The sequence below is a fragment of the Cryptomeria japonica genome, chromosome 4, assembly GCF_030272615.1.
Source record: "Cryptomeria japonica chromosome 4, Sugi_1.0, whole genome shotgun sequence".
Lineage (NCBI taxonomy): Eukaryota > Viridiplantae > Streptophyta > Pinopsida > Cupressales > Cupressaceae > Cryptomeria > Cryptomeria japonica.
In genome coordinates, this window is record NC_081408.1 from 735,092,920 (window position 1) to 735,120,522 (window position 27,603).

At 34.3% G+C, this 27,603-nt stretch overlaps 1 protein-coding gene across 1 annotated transcript; it reads left to right on the forward strand.

Moving 5' to 3' along the window:
* The first annotated feature begins 24,660 nt into the window (after positions 1-24,660).
* Positions 24,661-25,685, forward strand: LOC131027483 (anthocyanin regulatory R-S protein-like). The gene is made up of 3 exons (XM_057957568.2): positions 24,661-25,011; positions 25,116-25,520; positions 25,620-25,685. The coding sequence occupies exons 1-3, from the start codon at positions 24,661-24,663 to the stop codon at positions 25,683-25,685; spliced, it is 822 nt and encodes a 273-aa protein (XP_057813551.2).
* The last annotated feature ends 1,918 nt before the right edge of the window (positions 25,686-27,603 follow it).

The window sequence follows — 27,603 nt, forward strand, 5'->3', positions numbered from 1 at the left end:
GAGTCTATATACCTTGAAGTTCCTCTGAATTGTTCATCAATTTTTACATTTGTACTTTCAACAATTTTCTGTAATCTTTTGTTAAAACATCTATATGCCTTGCTCTTAGATGAATAGCCAAGAAATATTCCTTCATCACTTCTAGGATCAAATTTGCCAATATACTCATCTCTTCTGATATAACATTTACTTCCAAAAATTCTGAAATACTTAAGAGTAGGAGTATTACCAAACCATAGTTCATGAGGGGTCTTACCGGTTTCACCTTTGATGTGAACTTTGTTAAATGTATAAACCGTTGTACTGATTGCTTCTCTATGTGGTAGGTTTGCTTCTAACAACATACTTCTTGTTGCATCCAAGATAGTTCTGTTTTTCCTTTCAACAACTCCATTATGCTATGGTGTCCAAGGTGCTGATAGATGTCTTATGATTCCATTCACTTCATAGAATGTATTAAATTCCTTAGATGTAAATTCACCTCCTCGATTTGATCTTAAATATTTGATTTTCTTACCGGTTTCATTTTCTACCATTGTTTTGAACAATTTGAACTTTCCAAGTGCTTCTAATTTTTCTTTGAGAAAAGTAACCCAACACATTCTAGAATAGTCATCAATGATTAGCATGAAATATCTATCACCTTGTAAGCTTTTAGTTCTAGCTAGACCACATAAATCAGTGTGAATCAAATCAAGAGCATTATTTGATTTTTCTGGAATACTTTTGAAACTAGCTCTAACTTTTTTTCTAAATTGACTTTCCTTACATACTGTATTCTGAGGTTTGATATATTTAGGTAAATCTCTAACTACCTTAGTAGTACTGATCTTTACCATGCAATCAAAGTTTACATGACAGAGTCTCTTATGCCATAACCAACTTTCATCTATATGTGCAATTAAGCATGTCTTTTCATTGTTATTTAAATGAAAGATATTACCTCTAGTCTGATTACCGATTGCAATTTCCAAACCAGTTCTATTCATGATTTTACATTTTCCATTTTTGAATTGTAACTGAAATCCTTTCTCAACTAATTGACCAACACTCAAAAGATTATGCTTTAATCCTTCAACATAGTAAACATTGTTAGTGTTATTCTTACCATCAAGAGATATTGTACCCTTACCTTTGATTGAACAAGCTTTGTCATCTCCAAATCTCACTAAGCCTCCATTGTATTCTTGAAATTTCAAGAATTTACCTTTGTCTCCTGTCATATGATATGAGCATCCTGAATCAATGATCCATTCATCCTTTACTTCAACTTTAGCTACCAGGGCCTATACTACCAGTTGAGTAGTAGGTGCCAGTTGATCTTCTGTTATAGCAACAAAAACCCATCCATTATCTATTGGATCCTCATCAGAATCATCAGTCACAGCTTCATCAACAATGTAACAAGATTTGTCTTTATTCTTCTTAAATCTGTATCTCTAATATTCAAGGTTAGGCTTGTATGTTCTTCTAGCTTCTTCTCTTAGTCTAGCATGTCTATCAGGGCATCTTGAAGCCATATGACCAATCTTATTGCAGTTAAAACATTTAAAGGGTGCTTTACCTTCATACTTACTTCCAACTGGACCTTTAGGCATTTTCCTTGCAAATAGTTCTTCAAGTTCTTCATTTTCTTTCCTGCTTTCTTCAAGTTCTCTTGCATAAAAGGCTTTCCAATCAGATTTGTCAAATGATGGAGTAGATGATGTTGATGCTTTAAAGGCCAAATCTGTCTTTATAGTAGCAACAGGAGCAAATTCTTCAATTTCAAAAGCTGAAAGTTTCCCAATTAATGTATCCCTAGTAACTGATGTATTAGGCATTATTCTTAACTCATTTATAGTAGTGACTTTCATTTTATATGCCAGTGGAAATCCTCTTAAAACTTTTGAAACAATTTCATCTACTCTTTCCATAAAAGCAAAAATCCTTTCATCTTCTTCCATTTTCAGATGTTCATACTTGACCTGAAAGCTTTCAAGTTTTGCAATTTTGACTATGGAATCTCCTTCATTCAGTGTTTCCAAATGATCCCAAATACCTTTAGCAGTAGACCTATCTGATAGTCCCATGATTTGTTGATCTGATAATGTGCTCAAAAGTGCTTCTCTTTCTTTGCAATCATTTTCCTCATCTTTAGTCAAGTTAGTTGGACTAGGCTGACCTTGTACAGCAGTAGTATAACCATTCTTTGTAACATCCCAGATGTCTTTTCCAATGAAATTTAGATGTGTCTCCATTATGATCTTCCATATATCATAGTTGGTTCCATAATGTTTAGGACTATCCTTCTTAAAATAGTTAGTAGACATTGGATCTCCTCAAGCTGTAAAACTTCTGCAAAAGAGGACTAAGCTCTGATACCAATTGTTAGGTCCTGGAGACAACTGAGAGGGGGGGGTGAATCAATTGTCAAATAAATTCAAACCAAAAACAACTTAACCAACTTAATGCTTAATACCGGTAAACCAGTTCAATATGTCGGTAGACAGTTTTAATAGTTAATTGCTATACCGTTAAGGATTAGTGCATGAAACATAAACACAAAGTCATCCACAACACATAACACCAATATTTGTACGTGGAAACCCTGTAAGGGGAAAAACAATGGTGGGAAACCTTACCCACAATCAGATGATACTACTGTAGATAGTAAGTGTACATAAATGGGGTCTATACATGCAGAAAGGCTAACCGCCTATAACTCACTACTCAATCACAAAATGGGAGTCACACTAACTACAGTTGGATGGTTAAATCCAATAAGAATGTACTGCATAAAATAGCATCTTCATATGCTAGATTCAATACTGGTGTAGTTCTGATTGTCTTCACAAAAACCTTCTTCAATCTTCAAATGATGTCTGCGTGTATAGCTCTGCTTATTCTCGCATATACCTTCACATAATCCTTTTTCACATTCCACATCTGATCTTACAAATAAGATCTTACATTTATACCATAACCTAAGACCAATTTTAGTAGGTCGACTCTACAAGATATTACAATAAAAACATTTTACAAATAATACAATATCTGATGTAATAACCGATTGAACATGTCGGCTTAATGCATTTAAAACAATAATTAATCATCTCCATAGCATTCCATGCTGATCTGGAAAATATAAACTTGTCGGTGTAACCCTTGACCTATTTGTCGGTAACAGCAAATATGCAAATATGAATATACCAATAAACAAAACTCCAGGACAAGATGTCCAAATGATGTTTTCAACATTACCAAGTGTTTTCCATGTCATTCCAAGTGTCGGTGATAAATATATCTTGCCGGTGTACTAGATACTGGTGGCTGTGCATGAGTCACTTGCTTGCCGGTGAATGTTGTTGATTCTCCAAAGTGCCAGAGCTAATAAGAGTTTAGTAGGTGTTGACATCAATGACAAAACCATACCAAAATACCAACAGATAGTTTAAAAGAGATATCTTGTTATAAATGTAAAGGAGATCCTTGGAGGAGACGAGATCTTTGTTCAAAAGAAATCTACCCCCAAGAGGAGTTGTCTTAGACAAATATAACATCTTCTCGAATGAAGTGCAGAAGAGAACAAGAATTCAATCCTTCCTCTTAGTGCTAGGTGAAAGGGATTCTTGATGAAGGATGACTCACTTTTGTCCCAATGGCAATGGGTGAATTTATTATAGATCTACACTACCAAAGATAAAAGAGGTTGTAGTCAAGCACTTACACCTCTTGTATAAGAGAGAACCCTTGAGAAAACAACAACGATTTCACACAAGGAATGACATCAAGTAATGAAACTCACACCATCCACAACATAGGAAAGAGTGGATCTTTAGAGAAAGAGAGATAGAGAGAGAGAGAGAGAGAAATCATTGCCCCCAAGTGTAGGGACAATGAGAAGAGCTTACACAACCTTCTAGAGAGAGATTAAACATAAGAAAATGCACAATGAACATATGCAAGAAACAACATTAGTATATGTAAAATACACATCTCAAGAGGTGGCAATATTCTAAGAGAAGAGAGAAAGAGCATCACGTATTCCACAAAGGAGATTAGTCATGATAATCATATATGAAAAATGCAACCCCTAAAGGAAATAATGATAAATGAGATAGAAAGAAAGAGAAAGGAGAAAAATCCTTGCCCCCCAAGTGAGAGGAACAAGGAGAAGCATTACATATCTTCTAATGGCAATCATTTTCAAGCGATATGCCCTCCTAATGGAACGTCTCCTCTCAAGGAAGGGGCATGTACATCACAGGAGATCATTCCATGCTAAGGGCATATCATAGTCATGAATAACCAAAACCATAGAAGAGGTAAGTTTTCTAAGAGAATTAAGATAAGAGAAGAAGTGGATTATCCATTAAATATTCTCATCTCCAAACAAAGAGGAAAACCAAAGAACAATTATATGCTCACATAAGAATAACTTTATGCAAGAAAGGATATCTAGTAATGAAAAACACACAAAGATAAAGATAAACCATGGAAAGAATAAGGAAAGTGAACTTCATGTTGCTACCCCAAGGTGTTTAAAATTCAAATAATACCACCACAACTGATAAAGAGCCCCCACTTAAGTCAGCTACTTATGTCATATGGTGAAGAGCAACATGAAGAGAAAAGAAGTGCTAAGGCACTATATTTTTGTCAAGAAAGATAGCTAGATCTATTGTAAGACAAATTTGTGCATGATCATATTGGTTTTGAACAAATTTCCTAAATGCATGACATTTTCCAAGAGAATGTGAATATGTATCATGAAAAATACAATATTCCTCACCTTTCACTTGCTTAAGATTCTTGTTTTGGTTTCTAGGAGGAAAGGAAATGTTCTTATCGTATTTCAATCTCCAATAGATTCTTGTAGCTAGTCTTTCAAGATGATAAATATGTTTTAATTCATTTTCTTGGCATGGAAGAGAAGAATTATTAGAAGAAGAAGGATTATCATCCATGATTCTAATTTTACCACTATTTATGCCTTCTTGAATAGATTTTTGAAAATCGGGGAAATCATCAGCATTGTGATCGTGTGTTTGATGAAATGAGCAAAAAAGACATTTTGAAGAAGAATTCTTGTGGGCTCTTATCATTTGTTGTCTTTGGAGATGGTTTTTAAAATGTTGGAGCCTAAGGAGTTCATCCATAGGGAGAGAAGTCTCATTTCTTAGACCTTCTATAGTAGCTTGTGTGGGAAGGTTTATAGGGACGTGAATTCCTTGCTCAAGTCCTTGTCGTCTAAAACCTTGTTTTGTTATTATATGAAATCCATGACTATAAGAATGTTGCAAATGACTAGGTGGGGAAATAGGATCATAAATTTATTTGAAATAGGATCATAAATTTATTTGAAATCTGATGGGAGTAAAAGGATTTGTAGATGAAGAAGGAATAGCATGTGAAAGGATAATCTTCTTTCCTTTATCAAGCTTATCCTTTTTGGGAGGTCGGGGATGAGCATCTTCATCATCTAAAGGCTCATCTTTACTTATTTCTATGCGAGGGGAAATATCATGAATTAAATGCATAACATCATCCTCTCTACATATATTTTGATGTTGAAGATAGGTCCTAGGAGAATAAGGAGGGTCCAAAGATGTAAGAATGTTAATATTCTAATTTTGCCCCCCTTTCTCAAGGGTATGTGTATGAGAAGAAGGTGGGCCCATGTTGCTTTCTAATTCTTGCGCTCATTTAAAAACATCATTGGTTGAAGCATTAGCTCTCATCTCATTCATACCAGATACCCTAAGAGAGGTACAAGGACTAGGATCTCTAAGATTGGGATCTACAAAATCATTAAGGTGATTAACATATGAAATGCATTTTGTTAATAACATCACCATAATGAAACAAAAATGATACGTGAAAACTTTGAGATCAATTTGAAAAGGAAATGAATTTGAAATCCTAACAACACAATATGACCAAGTGCTATGAATGAAAAGAAGCCACATGAAATGAAAGAAGCCATTGTCAAGAACATGATTGTAATAAATATATGTTAAAAATAATGTAATCATATGTGAAATGGCAAATAAATCTAATGCATTAATTGCCATTGAAAGTCTCTTAATTAAAATCTTAATTCGCTGAAAAAGAAGATCTAAAATTAGGACTTTTTATGAAGATTAATTTAAAAGTTAATAGTGTTGAAATTTGAATTTGTTTTTGACCTTAAGAGGTATAAAAATTAATAAAGTACACCAATTTTCTGGATTTAAGTAGAAAAATACAATCAATTCCGTCTCCCAAAATTTGGCAAAAAAGCTAGGGACCGAGCGCAAAGTGTACCTGATCCAACCAACTTTTCCCGAAATTTACAAGGATTATAGAAATTATGATTTTATTGCAAAATCTAGAAAAACAATTGATTTGGAGATGTCTCGATCAGTCAAATTAGCAGTCAAAGGTCGAAGTAGGAGATTCCTAAAAATTAGGGTTTTTATTTTTAACCACTTAATTTTCAGAATGAAAAGACATATTTAAATTATAATTTTGCAATAGAAGTCAGATCTAAAACAAGCAACTAAAATGTTACACTTCACAAGCTTAATTTCCTCAAAATGAAAAAAATTAGGGTTTGTATGCAATTAACCTCTAAAATTTGAAAAAAGATCAAACTTGGAAATGAAATTTTGAAATTCAAATTGTAATTATTCAAATCTAGTAATGAGAAACTAGAATTAAAGTTTAAGACGTTGGGTTCACCAAAATGTAAAGTGGAAAGTTGGATCCTAGTGGACCCCCACCTAGGAGAGAGAAAGGAAACCACTAGGATGATTTTCACTTGGGAGATACTTTACATTCAAAAGAGAGGCTTGAATCCACTAGATCCAAATCCAAGGGGAATAAGGATGTGAATACCAAGTGGATTGCAAGGGTTAGAATGCAATTTGCCCTCTTTTGTAAATAGATATGTTGACTTGTTGACTATGTAGAAAAGGGAGATAAAATGGATGAAATAAGGAGCTACTAGTTTAGGGTTGTGTTGTAACTTTCGATCTGAGATATTTAGACTTATATGGATATGCCCTATAAATTTGGAGAAAGTTCGCTAGGAACGGGCTGAAAGTGTACTCGGCCATCCGAAAAATCTGCACAACAAAAAGGGTTTTTCCGTCTCTGCAAATGAAGCCTAGACCTGCAATTATAGTTGTGCATCTGCAACCTAAACACAAAAAAGAAGGGAAGAAGGGCTATGGATAAGTCAAACCTTGGTTGAGGAATCAACCTTGAAAGAAAGTAATTGCAAATGCTTAAATGTAAACGATGGAAATGTATACCTTGTAGATCTACAATTTTTTGATCATGGTTGCTTTGCTTCTTGAATGTAATCACAAATGTTGTATGAAATGGCATGTAACATGGCAAAACCCTAACACACACATTATTGCAAATGAATGTTGTAATGTTGCTCCAATGGACGAATGAAGAAGACACATGAAGACGAGAACTTGATGGATGCTTGAGAACTTGAATGCTTGAAGACCTTCCTCTTGTTTACCCAATTTTTGCTTCTCCTTGTCTTTTATTGTATATCCAAATGAGAGGACTAAATCCCTTTTTATAATTGCCATGGAGGATTAATTTTCATCTCACCAAAGCCTGACATTGAGGAAATTAAATCTCAAAAAGAAAACTGGATTCAAGGGTCGGATGAACCTATCTACATCCACCTAAAGAGGGGGGATAGGGGTACCACGCCCCTGTCCTACCCTACTTTTGGGCTTGGATAGGGTCCTAAAGTGATATCAGAGCTGAGACAAGAGGAAGTTAGAAATTAAGGTTTAGAGAGGGGTCTCGATCAAGTAGGGAGATGCAATCAGAAAGATGAGGGCCTAAGATGTGGTCAAAATTGCAAGGGTTACAATGTTATGATGCTACATTTCTTATATAATTGTTGACTACATCAATCTTTTAAAACACTAATTTTTATGTTTGGAGTAAAATATTTAAATAAAGGCATTACTAAACTACTTAAATGAACTATTATTAACTAGTATCTTCAATGGTTGCAAATAAATTTTGATCAGTGCAATTGTTCAAAGATATTTTTTAGTATGAAGGATGTGAAAAATAATAGATAAAGTTGGAATTATGTCAACAACAATATTGCAATGAAAATCAATCTCTCTCCTCACTAACAAAAACCTACGATTTTAGTGTCATTCACTCTGTCATAAAGATAAGAAATGTTGTGTCTAAATTCTTATGTTTGATCTTCCTCAAAACGTATTAAGAAAAAAAGAAATGTGTCGCTACCCACTCTGTGTTAGAAAACCAAATTATTGTGATGAATAATATAGAGGGAGATGAGGAGATATTATAGAAATGGTTGAATGTGGTATCCCCAATCAAAGCCCAATGAGACCAATTTCATATTTATATAATCAAGAGGTCAATTGACTATGATGCCTTAAAATATCTATATGGCCAATTCTAAGGGTATAGAGGCATTGCATGGCCATTATCATCAGCTATAAGATCAAAGGGACAAAACTTAGCATTGATTTCATTATTTGAGAGAAGTTGTCAATCTAAGGTTGGTATCCTTCAGAGGCTCAACACTTATTTCATAAGATCCAAACAACTATTATAGTTTTGGAAGCAAAAAATATACTATTGTAGTTCCAAGTCAACGTATAATAACTTCAGTTGACAAAAACTCGATGTGATACTAATTTTGAAAACCTTATGGAAATATACAAGGATATCCTTCTAACCCAGCAAATTTAACTTGAGGACACATAAATATTTTGAAAGGGGGATGATGTTAGTAAGGAAAGGAGTGGCTAGGTATAGTTCTAGAGAGACATACCAAATCTTTCTAGAGAAAGCTTGCAGAGCCTAGTTTGGAAGATAGCATGTAGATTAGGGATACTACATATTGATCGCATCCCATCTCCTAGATATAAATGATGATATATGATGAATCAATAAGGATCTGGTCAACTACTAAGAGGGGGGGTGAATCAGTAGATAGAAAACAAACTAAAATTTCATCGAACTCAAACCCAACTCATAAATCAACCACTAAACTAACCGGTTTAAACACTGTACTATAAACTGCAACTGCACAGTCAAGTTTACCGGTTAACTAGAATACCAATATAATAGTCTAACAGATCTAAAACTCATATACCATTTAACCAAATTATCAAACCACTTTACTAACATTAGTAATAGCACATTTCAGATCACTTCTGATCATCTAAACATATTTAAGTGTCTTTACCAATTAAACATATTAACCATATCAAAACATAACCACAAAACCATTCACCACTTGACACAATGACTTTGACATGGAAACCCAAATGGGAAAAACCATGGTGGGGATGAATACCCACAAGTATTCTAAACTCTTCTGAATTTTGCCCTGTTAAGAGCCAAGCCTTGTTAGAAGCTTTACAAAAATGTCCTGCTCATAGAGATTACAAACAAATCAGTTCAAACATGACGATTGGATTACATAGCAATCAGCTGCACATTGTTCTAGACACCTTCAACTACTCTTGGATCACCGTGCATTGGATCTTGTAACTCATCATGCGGTTTCCACTTCATGCTATGCATTTACTCATTCCCAAGACAAAATAGTTATCTCTACACACCAAAACCACTTTGAAACTCATCGTGTGCATCATGCATATGTGGCATAATCATCTTCGATCACCATTTGATCATAGATCAACACAACCAATTCACTAAGCTCCATTAGTTAGGGTTATCGGTTGATCTCACTGCTTCAAATAAAAATACCGGTTTCCTTCATTGCTCAACTACCGGTTGCATTACCGCATCACTACCAGTTGCAATACAACTCTATTACCAGTTACAATTGACATCGATGACAACACTTATATTTCATTAATGCAAACTTCATGCAATGCCAAAAATATCCCCGTTTGGCATTGATGACATTACAAATATCAATACCCTTTGATTGTGATGATTGAGAGTAATGCACATACATAGGTATAGGAATCATGGTTAACATTTTGCTAGTCACATACTCTCCTTCAACTATGTCTACATGTCTTCAGCTGGTAACAGGCTACATTTCTTCTCTCTATCAATCATATACTTCTTCTCCCCCTTTGACAACAATGCCAAAGTGAATACCAATATCAATTAGTAAACCACTCCAAGCTTCACCGATCTGCAACTAGTTTCTCCCCCTATGGAGTAGTTTCACTCTATGCCAATCTTGCTTCAAGATATTCAATAAGCTCTGGGACTAATATCTTCCACATCGACTTAATTGACCTCATGTAGGGGTACAACCCCTAGCTGACCTCTAAGATACTTAAAAGTAGTCTTAGGCAGAGGTTTAGTAAAGATATATGTAAGTTGTTCCTTATTAGATACATACTTGAGTGACACATCTTTACTCTGCACTTTCTCTCTCAAAAAATGATACTTCAACTCAATATGCTTGGTTCTAGAATGCAACACCAGATTCTTTCAAATGTTTATTGTACTGTTGTTATCACAAAAAATCCTTACCGATTCTGTAATCTTCAACTTGAATCCTTCCAGAATGTGCTTCATCCATATTTCCTAGGTACAATTCATATACGCTGCAACATATTTAGATTATGCACTTGACTATGATAAACAACTTTGCTTCTTGCTGCTCCAAGACACAAGCCTTCCTCCAAGAAAGAAAGCTCCTCTGGTTGTACTCTTCCTGTCATCAACATTTCCTGCCTAGTCTACATCTGTATATACTTTCAAATCAAATTTACCTACATATGGATACCATAATCCATAATCAATAGTGCCTTTCAGATATCTGAATATTCTTTTAGTCGCTACCATGTGTGTCTCCTTCGGGCTCTTCTGAAATCTAGCAACTAATCCAACTGCATGAGCAATATCCAGTCTATTGTGAACAACTTAATGTAGCTTCCCTATCATTCACCTGTACTCCTTTTCATCCACAGATGCATAATCATCCTCCTTAGATAGTTTACAGCTTGTAACCATTGGTGTTCCAACTGGTTTACAGTCTCCCATTCCAAATGTCTTCAATACCTCTTTCACATATTTGGACTATGTGATAAAAATACCACTCTTAATATGTTGAATTTGAAAACCTGTGAAGAATATTATCTCTCCTACCAGAGACATCTCAAATTCACTTTTCATCTCATTTACAAAGTCATCAAACATGTCATCATTGCCTCCAAAAATGATATCATCCACAAATACCTCACTAACCAATATCTTATCTCCTTTAGTCTTGAGATATATATTGATGTCTTCACTGGTTCTCTAAAAACATATCTTCACCAAGTGAGAATGTAGTCAATCATACCATGCCCTAGGTGCTTGCTTCAAACTATATAGTGCCTTGTGAAGTTTGCACACCATATCCTTTGCATCAGTCAAAGAATAACCATCTGGTTGTTCAATGTAGACTTCCTCTTCCAATATTCCATTTAGAAATGTTGACTTCACATCCATTTGATATACTTTTAATCCTCTGTATGTTTCAAATGCAAGTAGAGTTCTAACACCTTCCAATCAAGCAACCGGTGAAAATGTCTCACCATAGTCTTCACCTTATTCTTGTGCATAACCTTTGCATACCAGTCTGGCTTTGTTTCTGACTACTACTCCATCTTCATTCAATTTATTTTTGAATACCTATTTAGTACCTATTACATTTTTGTTCACCTCTCAATCTGGTCAAGCTCTTCTTCCATAGCCTTGATCCAGTGATCATCTCCAAAAGCTTCCTTTGTTGTTCAAGGCTTAATAGTGGAGATCATACAAGAATTCTCCCTTATTCTTCTATTGGTTAACACACCAGCATCTTTATCTCCAATAATCTGATCAGGATTATGATTGAGTCTTACATACCTTGGAATAACATGATCATGATCTTCAGGTTCTTCTTCCTCACTATCTTCATCTTCTGCAAAATCTACCTGTTCTGGTTGAACTGGTGTTGTTGTATTCATTTCGCCAACTTCTAGCTTCACCGGTTCTAGTTCCAAAATCAGAATGTAAGGTTCATCTTCCTTCTTCTCCTCACCGGTTTCTCTTGTATCTTCAAGACACTCATCCACTCGGACATTAGCACTTTCAATGATCTTCTTTGTCTAGTTTTTGTAACATTTGTAGGCTTTAATCTTGGTAGAGTAACCAAGAAATGTGCCTTCATCACTCTTAGCATCAAACTTACCAACATAGTCACCTCCCTTGATAAAACATCTACTACCAAAAATCTTAAAGTAACTAACATTAGATGATCTACCATACCAGTATTCATAAGGAGTTTTATCCTTACCTCTTTTAACCAGTATTTGATTCATTGTGTAGACAATTGTGTTGATAGCTTCTCTCCAGAATGTCTTAGCTACACCTCCTTGTATTAGCATAGTTCTAGCAGCTTCAATGTGAGGCCCTACCCCGACTCAGTTTGACATTTTCAGTTATTTGCATATTGAGACTATTATGGATGCTTTATTTTATGCTTTATGGACTTAGAACTTATATGATTCCATGATTTGGATCACACTGACATATGTTGATGCTTTATTTCATGCATGATGATTATGAAACTTTAGATATGTTACTAGAATAGAGTTACATTGTGATGGTGAATGTCATTATTGGATTTGCAGGATTTCATTTTGATGATAGAAAAATGATGCTTATTTATGAGTGGTTCAATTTTGGAAAATTATGTTAATTGCTTATGTGAAATTGAATTTGAACGAATGAGATATTGAATTATTGTTGCCTAATGTAGGAGTGTTTGATGTGCGATGGAATCCATGTATTTGATTATGTATAAATGTGATTATTTGGAATTACTAATATGTTAATTGAGATGCGCAGGAAAATTATCCATGTGACCATGGAATTTATATGGAGAACCAAGCCTAGACCAATGTACGTTTGTTAAGCCGGGAGTTGTCTATTTGGAGAGACAACACCCCATTGTAATGTATTTTATTTGTGAAGTGTATGATGCTTGAGTGTTAAAAATTAATTTATATGTATATGTGTAATCCTACAAGAGACAAATTCCATGTGTGATTTTTATATTGTATTTTTATTGTGTCACTTGACACATGTGCTGATTAGTGTCATTAATTTGTGACTTGTCTCTTGGAGGGAGTTTTGTTTCTACCAAAGCCATTCAAAAACATGAGTGTGGTCCCAAATTTGCATTGGGTAGGGAGTCTTGGGAGTGGTCAACTCAAGTTTGACCCGTAGGTAAACTTCAGTTGGGTTTCCAAAGGGTTTAATGGACTCCTAGGGTAAGTTTTAAGGCTTTTCCAAAGGTCCAAAGGGTATACCTATGGGTTAGGGGTATTTTGAAACGTGTGGCTTCTCCCATGTGACTATGTAGTCACTTCAAAAAGTGATATTTCCAAGATGAACGAAAATTCAACTTAGAAGGTTCCTCCTAAGATAGACAACCTTCTCTTTTGATGTCAAACCCTCTTCCCCATCTTCTTCCACCTTTTCCCTTTCCAATTTTGGTAATGTGTAAGAGTTTGGGAAGGGCAACCAATGGGAACTCTCACCTCACCCAAGGGGTTGGGAAGTGTGTGAGAGGCCTTCTTAGGCAAGAATTTGGAGACTTAGTGAGTAATCACCCACTCTCCATTTTTGGAGATTATGCTTTGAATTGAAAATTTAGTAGGAGAATAGAATTTTTGGAGGAATTTTGGAGAAAAGTTTGTGTGGAATTGGGCAGCTCATCCCCAACTAATTTTAGCAAACCTTTTGGCAGGATAAGGTTGGTTTCTTCTTATCTCCTCTTGTTTATGTTGTATGTGTTAGTTATGTTGTTTTGTTGAAGAAAAGAGATGCTTGTAAAGAAAGTGTTTTATGAAGTTTTTGTGGAAGTAAAGAATGTGTAGTTTTCTTTTCTATGTGTTTTGTTTTGTGTTCTTGTTGTTTTGGGAGTGTCCAAGATCTCCTACTCTTGGGAGGGTAGGAAGATCTTGGGGTGGAAGGAGTATGACAGCCATGGGTGAGAGGCTCTCCTTATGGAGAGTGATCTCAAGGGTGTCCTTTGTGACCCTTGTTGCATAGCCTTGTGTATTCATTTGGGGGTCATAAGGGGAGTAAATATGGCCTTGAGCCTTTTTGGGGGGCATAAGGATTGTGGAAGTATTTTGTTGCGTTTGTATTGCCATGAGGTGGCTTGTGTTGTGTTTGGCTTGCTAATCTCCCCATTGGTACTTGGTCCACTTCCACCCATGGAAGAGTCACCATGAATGTGGTGAAAGTGTAGCTTGGGATGGGAAATTTGTATGTGAATGTCTTCCTATGTTTGTTGTGGAGTTGCTTGTTTGTAACCCGTTTAGTGCTTGGTTCTCCAAGCTCGGGGGTGGCTTCTAGTAAGCCTAGGCTGGGAGGTGAGCTCTCCATGGTCAAGATGTGTTTTTATTGCAGGTTGCATGGGATGGGAAAAGGAGGATTAAAGAGCTATGTGGCTGTTTTGTGTTGCAGAAAAGTGTTTTTTAAAAAAAAAGAGAAGGATAGATTCAATGTAGTAGTTTGTATAAAAGAAGAAATGTGAGCATTTGTAGTATTTACTTTCAAGAAAGAGGAAGTGATGTATTATACTCAAGTTACTATGTAGAGAAAAACATTGTTGGGATTTCAACCCATTTGTATTCATGTTTATTTTGTATCCATAATTTACTTGGTATCTACTTGATAATGAAATACATGATGTTTTCCCTATTTTAGTTAGTTGCAAATGAAAGAAGTAATGTATTAGATTGTATGAAAATTTTTATGTTTTTTCAAAGAAAGAGAAGTAAATGCATTTTATTTTATTGTATTCTGCAAGTAAATGAAACTATGTTGCTGTAAATTTAAATAAAAACAGTCCATTATTTTTCCATTTATTGCAGCAAAGAAATTTATTAAAAAGTCTATTTCTTGTATTTAGTCTTAGCTATTTGGCTTACAAAATAAGATATATTCTCCCCATTAGTAATTCTGCAAAACTCATTAGGAAGACCCTTGTATGCATTTTTGAGATACACAAAATAATGATAAAATTAAAAAGGAAAGCCTATATGAGATTATATATAAAAAAAAGTAAAGGGTAGCAAAAAAAAAGAGATATATATAAATATTTTTAGCTCCTCAAATGTCATTTGATAATCTATTATACAAAAAACAGAATATTTACAGCTCTGATAATACAAAGAAAAAAAAAGAGAGGATTGTTATTATGCTAGTTTTTCTTCAATATATATATATATATATATATATATATATATATATATATATATATATATATATATATATATATATATATATATATATATATATATTTTCCTTGTATGAGAAATCTGCCAGTTTCCAAATAGGAAACTATATGTATTTTAATCTGCCAGTTTCCAAATAGGAAACTATATGTATTTTATTTTACCCAAAATACATATACATATATATATATATATATATATATATATATATATATATATATATATATATATATATATATATATATATATATATATATATATATATATATATATATATATATATATATATATATTTTTAAATGTTAATAGAAAAAGAAACGTATTATAAATTTTTTTTGAATGATTAAACTTTGTTTAAAAATGGAATAAACAATAAACGTTTAATAAACAAAAAAGACTGTGCTATGTAAGCGGTGGGGGTGCGGCCTAGGGCGGCGGCGCCCGCAGCCTGCGGGCGGCGCCGTCCGCAGCCGGCGGTGCCCGCGCTGCCGGTACCCCCCCGCACCGCCTGTCTCCAACTCCCCCGCTCCGCCTTCGCCTCCCACGCTGCGATAAAACCCCAACCCTCCGCCGCTAGCGAGGGTAAACAAGCAAAACTCGCTCAGTTTTCTATGATGAAACAAACGCATAAAAAAAAAAAGAGAAGGGATCGGCTCTATACGCCGATACCCCTCTCTGCCCCTTCTTTCTTCGGCTCGGGCCGCCGTGTCCGCATCTGCACACACACACACACGTAAAAAAATAAAATAAAATAAAAAGACTACACACACAGCACATAACACAAAAAATAAAGGGATGATTTCAAACTTGCCCTAACCCTAGTTTCGGGTTAGGGCAACACAAACACATTGAATTTTAAATAAATATGTTTTTGGTGGGAGAAGTATTTTAAAAGGGGTAGCTCATTATGTTAGAATAAAAAAACTCCACCCCCTCTCTAGGGTGTATTTATAAACTTAAATATAAACTCACTCTTTAGAATACATCATTAAATAAAATATACCAGGGAATAAATATATGTGTATGTATATATATATATATATATATATATATAGGAGTGGATCAATTTTAGTACTTATGGGTAAATAAATTTGTTAGATGTAAAATTAAGTTTGAGTATTTTTTTTTTATTAAACATTGGGCAAATGTAGAAGAAACTTTATAAAAAGGATTTTAATACTTGGTGGATTAGACTAAGAAAGAAAAGTATAAGCCATAGTATTTGTAGGGCCAAGAGGGCCATTTAAGTTTAAGATTATAAAGTATTTTTAAATTACGGGGGATTTATTTTAATAAGGTGTTTTAATAACGAGGATAATTAAACTTAGAATCCTAGTAGATTAAGAAAGATAAGATAAATTTTAAAACATTTAAATTTGAGATTAAACGTTACACTTGAGATTTCAATTATTTATTAATGAAGCTTAGTGATTAGCCTTTTTGGAGAAATTTTAGCTCATAGATAACTTAGTTATCTTTATTACTAAATTGAATTTAATTACCTGATTGACACAAATGTAGTTAAGACCAAACCAAAGTTGCAATATTTTAATTAAGTAAGTCGATAATTAGTTAAGTATTTCAAAAAAAAATTATTTCGTTCGTGCCCAAAGTTTGGGCATGACATTCAACAACTGACCGGTTGTTTCTCTCTACAATACCATTCTGTTGTGGTGTCCTAGGTGTAGAAATATGCCTCTTAATTCCATTGTCTTCATAGTATCTAGTGAAATTCCTCTGAAGTAAATTCACCACCTTGATCAGTTCTTAAGCACTTTATCTTCTTACCACTTTCTTTTTCAGATAAGACTCTAAATGCCTTAAAATTGCTAAAGGCTTATGTTTGTCCTTCAAGAATGTGACCCACATTATTCTTGAGCAATAACCAATGAAGATCATAAAATATCGATCACCCTGAATACTCCTAGTCCTTATTGGTCCACAGAGGTCTATATGAACCAGCAAGAATACAAAAGGTAAATCTTCGATGCCAAAGCCAACTATCTTCTACTTTTGCACTTAAAAAATTGTTGACTTTAGAATTTAGGTGAAACAAGTTACCTTGTGTATTCTTGCGGGTTGCAATCAGTTCAACTTTGCTTCCAGAGATTTTGCACATTCCATTCTTGAATTCTAATGGATAACCTTTGTCACTGAGTTGAGAAACACTCAAAATATTGTGTTTCAATCCTTCAACCTAGTAGACATCATCTACACTACTCTTTCCATTAAGAGAGATGGTTCTCTTTCCTTTTACCATGCAGGGTGAGTCATTTCCAAATCTCACAACACCTCCATCAAATTCCTTCAAAGTAAGAAACTTACTCTGGTCACCGGTCATGTGGTGTGAACAACCATTTTCTATAATCCAATCATCAGAACTATCCATGTGAGAGACTAATGCCTTCTGATTTGATGTCTCTTCTTTAATGGCAACAAAGACAATGTCCTCATTTACATCTTCTTCAGATTCCTCATCTGTAATTCCTCCATCCACTACAATGAGGCAATCTCTTTTACCTGTGCCTTCGTACTTCTTATACTTCTCATGTTTCTACTCATTATCTCCATTTGGATAGTTAGCAGCAATATGTCCAATCCGACTACATGCAAAACACTTCAATGGTAATTTACCTATGTACTTGCTTTTACCTCTAGTAATCACTTGGCCAACAATGCTTCAAGCTCAATCAGACTGTCTTCATCATCAACTTCTCTATTGGATCTAGACTCGTGACTGTGACTAGCTTCTTTGCTTTTCCTTACCGGTGGGTTAGAAACTGAAGCTCTAAATGTAGATTTAGGTCTCTGAATACTTCCATCATAACCATTTAACTCAAATGTAGTTAGTTTACCAATGATGGAGTTAAGAGTTACCTTTGATTTATCAATAGACTTAAGTTTCTGAATGGTTGCAACTCGGATAGCGTAGACCAGTAGAAGGGTTCTCAACACCTTGCTAACCACTATGGTATCCTCCACTATACCACCAGCACTTTGGATCTCACCAACTATCTCCTTGATCCTCTAACCATACTATTGAATATTCTCACCTTTAGCCATCTGGATATCATCAAATTTACCTCTCAGACTCTCCTCTTTGGCAATCTTCACATGCTCATCATTGCTATAGATATCCTCAAGTTTCTTCCACACTTCAAAAGCAGTCTCCAATCCCTGGACATCAACATACTCTGAATCGAACAAGGAACTAATAATGGCCTCCAATGCTTGATTATTCTCCCATTGCTCCTTCTTTTGATCATCTGACAAAATCCCACTAGGCAAGTTATATTTAGTAACAACATGTTCCCAATATTGACTTCCTAAGCTTTTGATATAGATCTTCATCCTATCACTCCAGATTCTGTAGTTTTCCCTATTGAACTTCGGACCTTCTTTCTTCATCATGTTCTCCTAGATCTTTACCTCAAGTTGTTAGGCTTAGACACAAGAGGACCTAAAATGCTCTGATACCAATTGATGATATGATGAATCAATAAGGATATCGTCAACTACTAAGAGGGGGGTGAATCAGTAGATAGAAAACAAACTAAACTTTCACCAAACTCAAACCTAACTCATAAATCAATCACTGAACTAATCGGTTTAAACACTGTACTATAAACTGCAAATGTACTGTCAAGTTTACCAATTAACTAGAATACCAATATAACAGATCTAAAACTCATATACCATTTAACCAAAACATCAAACCACTTTACTAACATTAGTAATAGCACATTTCAGATCACTTCTGGTCATCTAATTATATTTAAGTGGCTTTACCAGTTAAACATATTAACCATATCAAAACATAACCACAAAACCATTCAGCACTTGACACAATGATTTTCACATGGAAACCCAAATGGGAAAAACCCGAGTGGGGATGAATACCCACAAGTATTCTGAACTCTTCTGAAGTTCACCCTGTTAGGAGCCAAGCCTTGTTAGAAGCTTTACAAAAATATCCTGTTAAGAATAGATTTGGTTAAGGACCACCTAGTTAAGGGATTGAATATAATACCCTTAGAGGATTAAACTCGATAGAGGATTTTAAATCCAAGCTAATGGATCACATTGTTAGAGGATTTAGAAAACACCAAGCTTGTTAAAGCTTACCCAGTCAAGGGATTTAACTGTTGTATTGTTAGAGAACAATAGGGTCTTGCTAATCTGGTAATAGCACTACTTTGCTTGATCAGATCTGTTTAAACTCCTATCTTCCTTCAAAACATTCTACAGATACTCCTTCTGGTTTGTCAATCAATCACACTAACACACTTAACCAAATTGCCAACACTATTACAAAACAACTCATCGACCTTATAAGCAAAACAATAGGTCGGTAATACATCACAAAACCTAAGATCTCATAGAGATTACAAAAAAATTGATTCAAACATGGCCGTTGGATTGCATAGCAATCAGTTGCACATTGTTTTAGACAACTTCGACCGCTCCTGGATCACCGCACATTGGATCCTGTAACTCATCATGCAGCTCCACTTCATGCTATACACTTGCTCATTCTCACGATAAAATAGGTATCTCTACGCACCAAAACCACTTTGAAACTCATCACGTGCATCATGCATACGTGGCATAATCATCTTCGATCACCATTCGGTCATAGATCAACACAACCGATTCACCAAGATCCATCGGTTAGGGTTCGACATATCAACAGGTCAGGGCTACCGATTGATCTCACTGCTTCAAATAACAATACTGGTTTCCTTCCCTACTCAACTACCGGTTGCATTACTGCATCACTACCAGTTGCAATACAACTCTATTACCAGTTACAATTGACATCAATGACAACACTTATATTTCATTAATGCAATCTTCATGCAATGCCAACAATAAATATATTGTAAGATGTAATCACCAATATGAGAAAGAGATATATATGGAGACTTGAAATATAAAGTGGAATGTATAAAAAATAGAGATGAATAGGTTTTACATGAAGGTATATAAGGATATAAGGAGTTAAAAGGATGTATATGTTGTACTGGAATTATATAAATAATACTAATACTTTTGGGTTCCAATATGATGTGCGATGTATGTTCTTGATATTATGTGAAGTATATAATCTTGTCCAAATATAATTCCACGTTCCCTTAATAGGATTGTGTTTTGGGTACAAGACTACAATAATAAAAAAGTTTTTTATTAAGATAAAACGGGTTTTACAAGGACCCAACCCCCAAATCCAAACAAAAGAAAATTAAACTAGTATTTAACCAGAGTAAAACCAATAGTCAAATGGCATCAGAAATAAGGGAAACACCCCACAACTCCCAACAAAAAATAAAGAAACCTGAGCAAAACAGCACAAACAAAAGACTAGCCAAGAGCTTGCATGAGCTCAGAATTTTTCTAGATTATATTCGTGTTTATTTCTTTGAGCTCCTCCATGATGAATCTCGTAGCACTCCTCTAATGGTTCCTGCTTCTAGTCCTGGTAAAAGGTCCAGTTGAAACCTACATATCCACCACCTGTGAGTTTATCTCCAAATTCTTCTTTTTTGACTTGGCGGATGAAGGCAGTACACTACTAAGTGGTTGTTAGGCTCTCTGAATAGAAATTTTCTCATTTACCTTTTTAAGACCTTTCACACTATTATTCATAGCCTCTTTTCTTATTTCCACCAAACCCCTGAGATTTCCCTTTAATTCCTCCATACTCTTCTCTAGATTAGCAATTCTTGACTCATGTTCAGCTTCCATAACCCTCACATCTTCAGTGAATTTTTGAGTCATTTTCAAGATCTTGTTAGTTTTGTCTGGCATAGGGTTCTCTGTAAAAGTGTTTATTATGTCTTTAATGCCTTATTTTATGAAGGTGATTTCATTGATTACCTAGCGAAAACACTTCCCTTGGCTATTGGTGGAATTATCTAGGAGCACTTTAAAATTTGTTTCATCCTTTTTGTTATCTCCTAGTTCCATATTAAGGGGAATACCCAATTTGATTTAATCTTCCCCTTTACCCTTTGACTCCATCGCTTTCCCCACTTTTTTCTTTTTTGAGCTCTAAGGGCCCAACTCTTAGGATTTAGAAGTGAGGGTTTTTAACTTTTTAGCTACAAGTCTAGGGTGGGGTTTGCTTTTTTTGCTACTATTGGTGCCAGGAGCAGCTTTCTGTGGGGGTCCCTCTTCCTCCAAAGGCTAATAATCTAGGTCATTAGACACATGAAGGTCATGCTAGTCCATGGCCTTCTCACCCAACTCCTTCTCATCAATCTGTGTCTAAAACCACATGCACATGAGGGCTAGTCGAGGATTTAGGGTTGTTCACAATAGGGGACGGCTTAACCTCATGCACTTTGGCATATTCCATTATAAGCGGGATTAACCCCTCATGTAAAATAGGGTTCTCACTTTTTTTGGCATGATTTGAAAGACTATTCTCTAGCGAGGAAAGTAAATAAAAAGCCAAAGAAATTTTCCTATCATGCCTAAAATGATTTAAAATGGTGAAATGATAGGAAAAAATGTTGGCAAAACGGTCATCCAGAGTGATGTACCTCATTATAACCTCTTTCATTTCTACCCAAAGATTCATGAGATCTTTTTTGTTGTAGCACCCCTCCCCTCCACCCCTCATCGGCCATTTTCCTCTCTATCCCTTGCACTATATTTGTTGAACAAAACCAACAAGGCTTCCTCCGTCGCCTTCCTCTCTCTATAGAACTCTTTTCCTTCAATTTTTAAACCAGTAATCTCCATTATGAAAGTCTCATTGATTCTGAATTTAGCACCATAAGCACTAAGAATGCCTTAATGCCAGCCCTTCACAAATTCTTTCGTCATCCTAGGATCCTAGTCATGCAAATTTTTGGGGTATGGCACGAGACTGCCATCCAAAATTTTAGTCCATAGCTCCTTATTTCATTCCCACTTCTAGTACAATGATGGATCCATTTTGTTCTTATCTCCCCCCATAATAAGAGTGCCCCTGCAACTTTGGATATTCACAATTTTAATCCCAAACTCAAACCAGGAGATACAGAACCAGACAGCCAAGAACAATCTGGAATGTCGATTCCACTTATTACAAGAAATGACTTTACTTATTTGAAAGGATGGCATCATTGATATTTAGTCGTTGGGCAAGATTTTTGGCATCCCTTCGTGTTAGCTCACACAAGTGTATTGGGAAGGATTCCCTTGTCGTCCACCATATTATTTCCTCATACACCATCCCAAGATTTGCCACGTAATCCGCAGGCATATTGCCTTCCCAAAAAACATAGGTTATTCGAATTTTGTCTAGCTTAGCAATCATAATGAGGCACCCTTGGATTAAATGTTTGATTGTCCAACTGGGAGACATCTTTTTAATCAAGAAATTAATGATATTAAGTGATTCCCTTTCTAACCATACATTTTTATGCCCTCCACGAATATCTAGTTGAAGCCCAATGTAAGTTGCATTTGACAATACTAAGAAAGTTATTGGGGCTCAGAATTTTGATTTATGTTTCTCATATTTATTGCTAACATAGTCAAATCACTTTTAGAAACTTGAATATTGTTTATCATTTACATAATATTTAAAAAGTGATTTTTATATCTTATATAAAAAGTAACTCAAAATAGGACTTTTAGGTGTAATTAAGAGTATTTTTAAATAATTAGAAGGAAAATCATATTACAATAAAAATAAAAATGAATAGGGTGTTTGAAAAAGGCAACTATAAAGGGGAGGTCAAGACATAGAATGTCATCTAATTTTATCATTCCATTTTGAAGATTTGAAACATTCAAAGATGAAAACCATTGTTGTTGAAGCTCGAAAAAAAAACTCTAGTGGCCTTTCATAGTTGGACTTGAGGAAAAAGAAGCCCTTGATTTGAGATAATTATATTTAGGGATCACACTTGGGCTTATAAAGCAAAGTCATTTTCACAAATATCATTATAATTTTTCAATGATGATTTGAAGTAATTTTCATCTTTTTAAATTGTATCTATACTTCCATTATACTAATTTATTAATTATTTCTATTTGTGGAGAGTTTGATTGGTTATCATTTCTAAGAAAATAAGGTATATGTATTTTATTGGTAAATTACAACTATTTTCAAATCATTTACAAACATAATAGGGTTGAGGGTTTCTTTATTGTTGTTGCATACATTATAATTGATTACATTGACTATCATAAATAAAAATAAGATTTTGGGTTTCTATGTAGATGTTTCAATGTTTATTGGCTTTCTAATAATTTATCCAAAAACTTTGATTAATTTCAGCCTATAAAGATTTAATAATGTTTATATAAATATTGACAATGATAGTATCATTATCCACAAGTAATCCCAAATCAAGTCATAATTACTATTTTAAACAATTCAAATATATAGTTTATATTATGTTTGAGGGTGTATACTAACATAATGAGGGTTTAAATTTTGCATTGATAGTGCAAGTATAACACGTGTGCAATATTATATTATTTTTAATTAGTAAGGGTTTAGCATCTACATGGGTAGTTTGATTATTGTTTTATAAATCATTCATTATCAAGAGTTGTTTAACTATGTACATTTTAGATTTGTCAAATATATAAATATGTGTGAATAGTACAAATAAATTAATCATTATTAATTGTCAATCTTGAGAATGTGTGTGAGTTAAGATAAAATAAAGTTAAATATCTATAATAAATAAATAAAACATGATAAAAAAGAATCAATGTAAGAATAGCTTTACCTAATTATCATATCATTCAATAGTCAAATAATTAGTATTAATTTTATATTTCATTCATACCCAAAATTTATAAATAATTAATTATTTATTTTTATTGACCAAAATTTATTAAATATAATATTTATTAATACCTAAAGCATTATAGTACACTCCTACAAAATTCTCTAACTGAATCTAAATTTATTTTCTTTCTTTAATAAAAGCACATGAAAGAAGACATATGTTAAAATTAAATTTCCTTTTTAGAAAACTTTTGACTCCATCAAATTTTATCAAATTTGTTAGGCATTTGTTTTTTGTTTGAAGAAAAATATTCAAACAAGTCATTAATGAACTGCTTAAATGAACTATTCTTAATTAGTATGTTCAATGGTTGCAGATGAATTTTGACTAATTAATGCAGTTGTATGTATCTTTTTAGCAAGGAGGACGTGCAAAATAGTTCAATATATTTGAATAGGAAATTGTTGCAGATGAATTTTGACTAATGCAGTTGTATAGTCGAAGGACGAACTATCAAAAGTCCAATATTTGAATAGGAAAAGTTGGAATTACGTCACCTGCAAGAAGATTGAAATGAACATTAATCTCTGTACTCCATGAGCAGATTTCTACATAAATGGGTATCTTTGCAAGATCGAATCCATATGTGAGCTTAAACATTAGGCCTCATGGATAACTACGATTTTAGGGGCATTGAATCTTTCTTAGAGATGAGCAATGATGCTTATTCTGAGCTTCCTCAGCACAGTGCCTTCAATGCATACGTACAGCAACTCCATTCAAACACAAACACAGTAGCAGAATCCTCTCAGACTCTGCACAAAAAATGTTTCAGATTTCTGAGGAAAATCGATGAAGATAGAAAGTTAGCTGAGATCCAAAGATCCCTAAGAGTTGATGCAGAAAACAGAAATCAAGCCAAAACAGCATTTCACCACTTGATTACAGAGCGCAATAGGAGAGCCAGATTGAATGAGCATTTCCAGAATCTTCACTCTCTTCTTCCACGAAATTGCAAGGTATGATATAATCTTTTCCCTACAAATTTCTAAAACTGTGTAAAATTGTTGTCATACGGTAACTTGACCCATTTTAGGAAAAGTTCTGGACATTTTGATTGCAGAAAGATAGGATTTCAATATTGTCGAATGCCACAAGTTATCTGAGGGAACTGAAACTTCGCGTTTGTGAGCTGGAACAACAGAATGAAAGTACCCATGACGATTCGACTACGAGGAATTTCTCAAATAGTGGAGAAGGAAGTGGCGGGTTTGAATCGCAGCAGAAGAGTTTCATTTCAGAGAGCCCATTACTTTACCGTAGCGATGATGTGGTGTTGGAGCGATGCAAGGATTTCCCCAGCTGCCATGTTAAGATTATGATCGATGTGCAGAGAATTAGGGTTTCATGCCCACCAACTCTTCTTCTAAAGGTGATAGCTCTTTTGAGTTCAGAGCAATTGGAGATCCTTTCGCTTTCACATGAAAAGGGATTTGGATTTCAGGCTATTTTTCTTGTACTCCCGAAGGTACGTTTGTTCTCAGCCAGTAAAGTGGGTTGATTTGAATATGGAACTTTTCTTTCCATTGATTCTAACATTGAAACATGTTGTCTTGAATATGAACAGGGTGAGGACTGGAATATTTCCCACTGGCAAACTTTGGGGGATTTAATCAGTCAGACTCTCAACTGAGCAATGGAGGACGATTTTACCATGAAAGAGAAGTTTCTATCGTAATTTATTATTGAATTCGGTGATATTGAGTTATAGTCAATTTCACTAAAACGTTCCTTGAAATGTTTCAGTTATAAAGTCTTCAAGTCTTGCTGTAGATGTTCTCTATTATGCATATTGAATATTCCGAAATCTTTAATAATTGAAATTGTATGAATAGACTATAGTATTTCATGTAAAAAATAAACATATCTAACTTATCTATTAAAGAAAACAAGTATTTGAAAATTGTGTAATTGAAAACCATGTAGTGGCCATATGATTTGTATCTATTATTTTTTTGGAAATATAACAATGTTCACAATGGACGAAATATTGTTAATGCCTCTTTTTTTTTAAAAATTTGGTATTACAAAAGATAGTGTGAAATTGTGAATAGAGAAAAAATTTAAACGTATTGTGAACACAATATTGTAGATATTGATGCCTCATTTTTAAAAATTTGGAATTAAGGAAAAAAATTACTCTGAAGTGAACTATGTATAGAGAATAAAATTAAAATGTATTGTGTGAGTTTTTGTGCATAAATAAAGTTTGCAAATTAAATATAATTATAAGTAAGCAATAATAGACTAGCATAGTGCATTGGAAAAAAAAACTCCAACTAATTTCCCAATTGCTAAATCCTAATTTCCAACTCATTATCTCTCTCAAGTGGCTCCTATTTTTGTGCTTTAATTTGGAAGCATGTTTCCTTATTCGTCATGAGTTTGGATATGGCATCTTATCCTAACATTAGATTTGATGGCTAGTCTTATCCTCTTGCATGGAAAGTGTGCAATGGCATTTCTTTCTAAATCTGATTTTTCCCATTTTTTAATCCAATTGCATCTAATATCGATTTCTTGCTAATTGTTGTCCTCTCTCCAATTTTTCTATAAATTGGATGCATTTCTCATTAGAATCAACCACGCTTCTAGAATCCTCGCACTGTCAAAATCAATCTTGCTTTCATACTTTGCTCTTGCACTTGTAGGTGAGATCCACAAATCCGCTATTTGGAGGAGAAAGGAGGACAATGGAGAGATATGAAGGAGATGCTTTGCTTCTATGGTTTTCCATTTGATTAGAATTTTCTCTTCATAACTTCATTGCATGTAATAGGATCAATTTCATTGCAATCTAGTTTTTGTAGTTGAGCTAGTTTCATATTGCTTTGATGTATTCCATTTTCCTATCTACACATATCAATGTGAAGGAAAGGTGCATATAGAGCCCTAAAAGTTCTTGTATCCTATAGTTGTTAATTTCAAACCTTGTCACTCAATATTGTCGATATCTATTTTTCGTATATTGAAGTGTAAGGCCTTGTGATTTGTGTATTGTTAAGGCCCATGCAATTATTAGTGAGATGTGATGGTAGATAACACATCTCAATGGGGCTTCAGGGACTTTTTGGGTTGTTGGGCTTATAGACTAACCCTATGTTGTGTTTGAATTGAAGCACAATAAATATAGGAAGTTGAGGTGGTTTTTCACCATCCATTTATACAATTCTTTTGGCCTATCCATATGCAGCATTAACAAGGAAAATACATAAGAGGGTCTTAGATTGAAGTTTTTTTCATATGGATTTGAGCATGTTGATCCCTTAAGTTACTCCATAGTGGATCTAGGGCAATTGCCATTGCTAAAGACAACAACATCTGTTTATTATATAGTGAGACCATTTTATTTATTACAAATAGATGTATAAAGGATAAGAAAATAAATCTTTGTTTAGAGGTGAGAGAGAAACATGACAATGAAATTAGAACTTGTTGATCTACACTAGAGCTTTCATTAATATCATGACTAGCTATGTACTTAGCTATGTCCCAATAGATAAGTGAATTAAAAGAATGTATAAATAAAAAATCAAGAAAGAATCATGATG